General features: G+C 64.9%; 2 protein-coding genes across 2 annotated transcripts in view; both read left to right on the forward strand.

Moving 5' to 3' along the window:
- Positions 1-519, forward strand: part of MNEG_10767 (hypothetical protein) — a gene marked incomplete at both ends in the record, with an annotated part of 1947 nt that extends 1428 nt beyond the window's left edge. The window contains one exon of the mRNA XM_014040760.1: positions 67-519. Within this exon, the coding sequence (XP_013896214.1) occupies positions 67-519 (453 nt within the window). The remainder of the gene's footprint in view (positions 1-66) is intronic.
- A 2560-nt stretch (positions 520-3079) lies between these two features.
- MNEG_10768 (Trafficking protein particle complex subunit 2) lies at positions 3080-6463 on the forward strand (the record flags this gene model as incomplete). Its single annotated transcript, XM_014040761.1, has 6 exons — positions 3080-3163; positions 3309-3401; positions 3917-4054; positions 5421-5528; positions 5738-5929; positions 6102-6463. Coding segments are annotated over 6 exons (977 nt in total), but the record flags the coding sequence as incomplete, so codon positions are not given.
- Positions 6464-7339: the final 876 nt, after the last annotated feature.

A 7339-nucleotide genomic window follows, 5' to 3' on the forward strand; every position in this document is an offset into this window, starting at 1 on the left:
TATGGCGGCGGAATGGGCGGTTACGGCATGGGCGGCGTGCCGCCGCCCGGCTTTGATCCCTCGCAGGGGCCACCGACCCCGCCGAGCGCGTGGCAGGCCGCGCTCGTCGCGATCGGCGGCGTGGTGCACTTTTTTGGGCGCCTGTCGTTCCTGGTGGACGAGAACGCGCACGCGGTGCACTTCTTCGTGTCCGCGCTGCTGCAGCTGCTGGACCGCTTTGGCAGCCTTTACGGCGAGCTCGCTCGGTTCATACTGCGGGTGGTGTTCCGCCGCAAGCGGCCTCCCAAGGCGATGCCCGCACCGCCGGGCGTGGCAGGCCAGCCGCCACGGCCGGGGGCGGGTATGCTTGGTACGCCGGGGCCTTTCGGGCCGGGGGCTGGGTACATGTCGCAGCGAAGCGCCGCGGCAAACGCGGGCGGCATGGGCGCTGCCTGGCAGCCGCCAGCGCTGCCGCCGCCAGGGAGCGGTAGCGTGCTTGACGTGCCGGCGGGCCACTGGGACTCGCTGTGGGACGAGTGAGCTTGTCAGCGGCAGTCTTTTATCGCCTTGCCCTCGGCTGTATATCAAATAGCGCAGTTGTTTCCGTTGATTTTCTGCCACGTCCCATCCCGCAGCGGCCCCGCCCATGCCCGTCGCTCCATGCACGCCCCCTTGGTCTTCTCCCAGCCTCTTGTGTAATCTCTTCAATCCGACAGGGACTTTAGTAGCTTCATGACCAGAGTATGTGGGGCTTTGAGGTCTGCTTTGCACACTTGAGACAGTTGCTGGTCGTGTCGCCAGGTGGTTCCACAGTCCTAACTTCCGTTCGCAAGAGACCACACTGTGAGGTCGTTGAGGAGTTGGTTGAGTTCTCTACACTTTACGTGTCTCTGTACTGTAATACAGTAGAGTCGTGTGCAAGGCACCGCAAGATCGCCGAACCACCCGGCGCGGGCGACTCGTTGCTGCCACCACAGTATTGTCGACAACTTGGTATTGTTGAGACGTCACAGTCACCCTGTGGCGGACACGTACCGTCAGCATTTTGCGGACCAGGACAACTTGCAATGGCGATGCAGAGCCGCAGCAGCGACGCAACTTCACCCGACACAGCAGCAGACTGTACAAGCAGCCTGCCTGATGAGGAAGCCAGGGCAGCACCCGCAGCAGAGGCGGTTACATCAATTGCCACAATTGAGCCGTCACAGCCCCCTGCAGTGCACGAGAGCACTGCACCAGCAGCGGCAGCTGCGGCAGTTCTGATCAGCACCAGCGGCAGCAGCAGCAGCGCTAGTAGCAGGACCACCACCAATACCCACACTGGCACAAACGCCACCAGCAGCAGCAGCATTGCAGCCCCACATGATCTTCAACCAAGGGCCGTGAGCGCAAACCAATTTGCTGGCGGTGGTGCCAGGCCTGCAGCTGCAACTACAGCAGCAGCAGAGGCGGCGAATGTTGCTCCGCCAGCAAGCAGCACAATCAGCGCTGCAGGACCCTTTCACCCAGAGCCCGCTTCTTCAACAGCCGCAACACCACAAGTGCCTGCGGTTGCAGGCGGCGCTGATGACGCTGACGACGAGTTTGGAGATTTCGGCGATGCAGATGCGTTTGGTGATTTTGGCGAGGCCGCGCCGGCGCCGCCCCCGCCGCCACCTAGGCCCACAGCTTCTGCACCTGCGCCCACACCATTAAGCGCCACGGAGCGTGCGGCTGGCGCGCAGCCGGCGGTTGTGGGGGCGGCGGCGGTAGGGCAGCAGGAGCAGCAGCAGCAGCAGCAGCAGCAGCAGCAGCAGCAGCAGCAGCAAGTGCAGGGCCCTGATTTCTCGCAGCTGGAGGGGCAGGCGTACCTGAACGCAGTGCTGGACGCGTGGGAGGTGCGCACACAACGGGGCCTCGTGCACTTCACCGAGCCTGCTGGGTTTGGGCCTCTCGTTCCCAGACGGCCGCCGTCCACGCTCCTGCTGCCTGTGCACCTTGCTGGACGCCTTGGGTGGGCATCCAGCGCCCCAAGCACGGCGCTCTTTAGCTCTGGCTCGTGGGCCCTTGTCGCGCCTGAGTCTGCTCGCCTTCCAGCCGCCCACCTGCCACCCTTGATATCGACATCTGCCCCAAGACCTGATTCAATTGTCGTTGCCCGCTGCCTGTCACCTGCACGCAGGTCCTGGGCGCTAGGCGCGAGTTTGAAACCGCGGCTGCAGCATTTGCAGAGGGCGCTGTCCGGGCTGGCGGCATGCCGGGCTGGCGTAGCAGCGGGGTTGCCCCTGACACCATTCTGGCGTGCAACGGGCTGCCAATCTCCGCAGAAGTCTCTGGTTCCCTGCAGCGAGCTGGCAGCGGCGGCTCTGGCTTCCAGCCGTGCGTGACGTGTTCTTACAGCTTGGAGTGGCGCGGCACGCCACTGGAGGCACGGCTGGTGGAGTCGCTGGGCCTGGGGGGCGCGAGGGGCGCGTAACGTCCGGGGCTGCGGACCATCCTACTGCTGCCTGGTAACCCACAGCAGTTGGACGGCTTGCCCGGTGAATCAGTAGCGTATCAAGGAGCCTAGTGGACACCAGTGACCGCAGGAATTGCAGGACACATGATGTGATGCTCTGTTCGTGTAGGAAAGCGAGCATGTGGGTTCACAGGCACAGGCAGAACACACGTGCAGGCGCCCGGCAGCAGAGCACCAGGCGCGCGCCATGATTGCAAAGCCCATGGTCTCACAGCTGGCACCCCACCTTGATGCGAGATGCGTTTATCCTATGAGAGATTGATTCAGCGAAATCAGTAAGAGACAACCGACGCAATCGATCGATCTGCTTTTACACGTCTGATCGCACCGTCAGTCACTTTTACCACGCTCACAAGGGCACGAGACGTGACCAGTGGCGATCATCATACGCTCTAGCTGTGACGTACAGGAAACACTTTCCATCACACGCGCAGCGGGAGCGCCGCCTCGACCCTGCTAGTGCGTGTCTGTGGCGGCACTGCTCTGCAGTTGTTGCCGGCAGGGTACACAAACGGTGGCCTTGTACCAACGATATTGTGAAGGCACCTTGACGAGTCAGCAGCAGCGGCCCCAGCCGCGGGCGGCTGCCTGCCTGCGCGGCAGATGGCATCCGGCGTGCTGACATTTGTGATTGTGGGGCAGCAGGATCACCCCATCTACGAGGTGGACTTGACAGGACCAAAAGAGGTGCGCAGGACAGAAACAGTGCATCATATCCCGCGCGGAAGCTGTACGAGATAATCAGCGAGCACCGCAAGGCGCGCGTACACCACCGTGGCTTGTGCCCCCCATCCATCGGGTTGTGTGCGCCGTCCCACGCCGCGCCGCGCAGCAACAAGCGCAGTACCTGCACCAGTTTGTGCTCCATGCGGCGCTGGATGCGGTGGACGAGGCCATGTGGGGTACCAAGGAGCTGCACCTCAAGGTGTGATGTTCGTGCGTGCATGTGTGCAAGCGTGCGCGAGCGCGCGTGTCCGCAACTAAGCGCGTTTGCGAGGATGAGACATATGCACATTTCAACGTGCTTATGTGTATGGGCGAGGGTGTGTGAGGGAGAGGGCAAGAGAGACGTTGTGGTTTGTGTGTGTGTGTATATGTGTGTGTGTGTATATGTGTGTGTGTGTTTGTGTGTGTGTGTGTGTTTGTGTGTGTGTGTGTGCATGTGAGCGTGTGCATGTGCACGCACACGAACACATGAGTGCTTGAGAGCTGGGAGCACCGTCACGCAGTGCCCAGCTCGCTCCTAATGCACGCGATGTGGCCAGAGGATGCCTGAAAGGTGGCCCCCACCGCAATGCCCGTGCTTGCGACTGCATGTGAACTTGTGCACACGCAGCCGCGTTGCTGCCTGACCGTGGCTCGGCCTGGACCCCCCACATATTCCTCCTTGAACTCAACAACCCCTCACGGCGTATAACCACACTACCATCCAACGTCCAGACTGTGGACCGCTTCAACAACCTGCTGGTCAGCGCGTTTGTGACGCCGGGAGGCGCGCGCCTGCTGCTGCTGCACGACGGCCGCGGGGACGACGTGGTGCGCGCCTTCTTCACAGATGTGTACGAGCTCTACCTCAGGGTGGGCCGCGGGGTGGGGGTGGGGGCGGGGCTGGCTGATACGACGCCGCAGCCTGCGCGGCTGCCGCTGCATGTGTGGGCCGTTGGGCGGGGCGAGTGGACTGCGGGGTGCCGCGCGGGCTGCAGGCAGTCGAGAGGGCTGGGCACAGGGGTGCACGCAGTCTTGCAGGTCAAACAGCGTGAGTGGTTGGTGCGAAAGGGGCCGCTGCGTAGGCCCATGGAGCACCACAGACAAAGTTACTGGGCATGTGGCTGTGGGGAGCATGCAGGGCAAAAAGTGCAGCCATGTCAATGCAATGTAGCAGCTGCCTTTGGTGGCTGTCGAGGTCAGGGCGGCGGGGCAATTTCAGAAGCGCAGGTGGTGTGTGGGGTTGTGGCGTTGTGATGGCACGGGTGGTGGGGATGCGAGTGACGAGATCTTTGGAAGGGATCAGGAGATCGTTGGGCAGGCAGAGGGTGGGGAACATGGGGCATAGACCGCAGCACACGGCTGCCGTCGCTGCCCTGGCTGGCAAATCCGAGATCAAACTACGAACAACATCCAGGACATCAGCTTTTGCCATCCGGCCACGTCCGCAGCTCGCCCCGCGCATGTGGCCCCGCCAGTGACTGCACCTGACCGCAATCCCGCCAAATCCTGGGTACAGTGCATCGCACCTTCTGACACCGCGTACATCGCTGCATACGTCGCAGGTCATGCTCAACCCATTCCATACGCCCTGTACAAAAATTGTGTCCAAGACTTTTGACCAGAGAGTCCGCCTGCTCGCCAAGCGCACCTTGGGTTGACCTCCGACGCAGCGTGAAGTCGGTGCACCATCAAGCGGCGTTCGCAGCGCGCGGGCCGCTGCCTACCATATTTTATTGTAAACTATTCGCAGTCTTCGTTGGTATCCCGCATTCTGATTCGCCGGCCCATCAGCACCGCTGAACCCGACGGTCGATTTGCGTGAGACGCGATCTTGGGCAACGGGTGCGCTTTGTGCCCCGGCGTGGCGAGCTGACTCGAGAGGAAGCAATCATCAGCTCAAGTTTCACAGTGCATCACTTCGTGGGCCCAGCAAGGCGTGCGAATTGCCAGTGGCCCTGGTTGAGGCGCCTGAGAGCATAAGCGCCCAGTAGACGCGCCACTGATTAATTGACATTGAAACTTATACACTGGCCAATCAGCTCGCCGCCCGCACGTGCGCTGCCCGCCGAGGCAGCGCACTGGCAGCGGCGGCAGCGCGCCCGGGGCCGCCCAAGCATATCTTGCGTCCCGCGGCGCAGCCTTCGCCAATCAGTGGATCGACGCAGTAGCAGGAGGCGGCGGAGGCGGTGCCCAGGCGGGGCAGCCGCGCGTCGGCGGCGCCATGCCGCTGGCGCAGTGCCTGAGTGCGGCGCAGGAGCTGTCGTGGGATGCAATGCAGCACGCCCTGTCCGTCATCAACGAGGGCATCGCGGTCGCCGACCCCTCGCAACCAGACGCGCCGATGGTGCGGCCCTGCTCAGCCAGCCCGCCCGCCCGCCCGCCCGCGCCGCTGCTCGAGCGGACGGGAACCGCTGGGCGGGCCCGCTACCGCGGCGTACCGAGCTCGGGGCCGCACCACGCGCGCCCTCGACCCGCCTGCCGGCGGCGCAGGCCGTGCCCAGCAGCTGACGGCGCCCCTGCCGCTGCCGCCCCCCGCTGTGTGTGCCCGCGCAGGTTTACGTAAATGATGCATTCCTCCGCCTGACGGGGTACACCCGCGAGGAGTGCATCGGCCGCAACTGCCGCTTCCTGCAGGCGAGCCCCCGCAGGCGCACATACGCGCGCGCGCGCGCAGCCGGCGACAGCGCGGCGCCCGGGCCCAGCCCCGTCCCGCCCCGCGCCCGGCAAATGCCCTGCTTCATGCGCGTGCGCACACACACACACACACACACACACACACACACACACACACAAAGACACACACACACACACACACAAAGACACACACACACACACACACACACGTGTCAACACACTCGTACACACAGGCACATACACATTCTCTCTCACTCTCTCTCGCACGCGCACCCAATCCCAGGGCGCCGGCACCGAGGGCCCCGCCCTCGCCCGGCTGCGGTCGGCGCTGGCGGCCCGCGAGGACTGCCAGGTGGAACTCCTCAACTACCGCAAAGGCGGGACGCCCTTTTGGAATCTCCTGTCAATCACGCACGTCTGGGCGCAGCCCGGCGACGAGGGCGACGACGGCGGCGCCGGCGCCGGCGGCGCAGCGGCGGCGTCCAGCGGCGGGGGCCGGCGGCTGCGCTGCCTGATTGGCGTGCAGTCTGACGTGTCAGACCTGGCGCGCAAGGCGCAGGCCGCGCAAGCGGCGCGCAACAGGTTCATCGCCAACATGAGCCACGAGCTGCGCACGCCCCTCAACGGCATCCTCGCCACGGCGCAGTGAGCACGCGGGCCCCCAGCCCCGTCCCCCCCTTTCGGCGCCGCCGCGCCGCGCCGTGCCGTCCTCGGCCCCGGCAAGCCTTGCGCCCCCCGCTCGCCCGCGCCGCCGGAGGCCCGCGCGCCACCCGCGGCCGCGGACCCCTCCTGCCTCCACTCGGCCCACCCTCAATTCCTCGCCGCCGCCCGCCTCCCTCCGCGCCCCCGCCTTGGCCGTCGCGCCCCTCGAAGGCTGCTGCTGACGTCACAGCTGTCCCCTGAGCAGCGTGAGCTGGCGGATACTATCCTTGACAGCAGCCTGTCGCTGCTGGGCACGCTGGGGGACATCCTCGACTTCAGCCTGCTGGAGGCCGCACCAGAGGTGGGGATTTTGTGTGTGTGGATGTGTGTGTGTGTGTGTGTGTGTGTGTGTGTGTGTGTGTGTGTGTGTGTGCGCGTGCGTGCGTGCGCGCGCGCACGTGTGTGCATGTGTGCGTGTGCGTGCGTGTGCGCCCGCGCGTGCTTTCGCGCATGTGCACCCTCGTGCGTGTGCGTGTGTTGAGTGTACATGTCTGCGCCGGTTGCAAACGCTCAACACTGCGTTCGCGCATGCCGGACGATTCGTGCGTCCTCGTCCCAAGAGCGTTCAGGAAGCAGCGCCCGCCGCACATCCCAACCTCCACCCTCTTTGCCGCCCGCTGCCCCAGAGCGACGGCTTGGCGCTGCGCCACGAGCCCGTGTGCCTGCAGCAGGCCCTGGAGGGCGTCGCGGAGATGGTGGCCCCCGCGGCCGCGTCAAAGGGCCTCGAGCTGGCCTTCCTGATAGACCCCGCGGTGCTGGCGCGCGGGCCCCACTTCTGGGGCGACGCGACGCGCCTGCGGCAGGTGCGGGGGGCGGGGG

This window comes from Monoraphidium neglectum, assembly GCF_000611645.1.
Source record: "Monoraphidium neglectum strain SAG 48.87 unplaced genomic scaffold scaffold02451, whole genome shotgun sequence".
Classification (NCBI taxonomy): Eukaryota; Viridiplantae; Chlorophyta; class Chlorophyceae; order Sphaeropleales; family Selenastraceae; genus Monoraphidium; species Monoraphidium neglectum.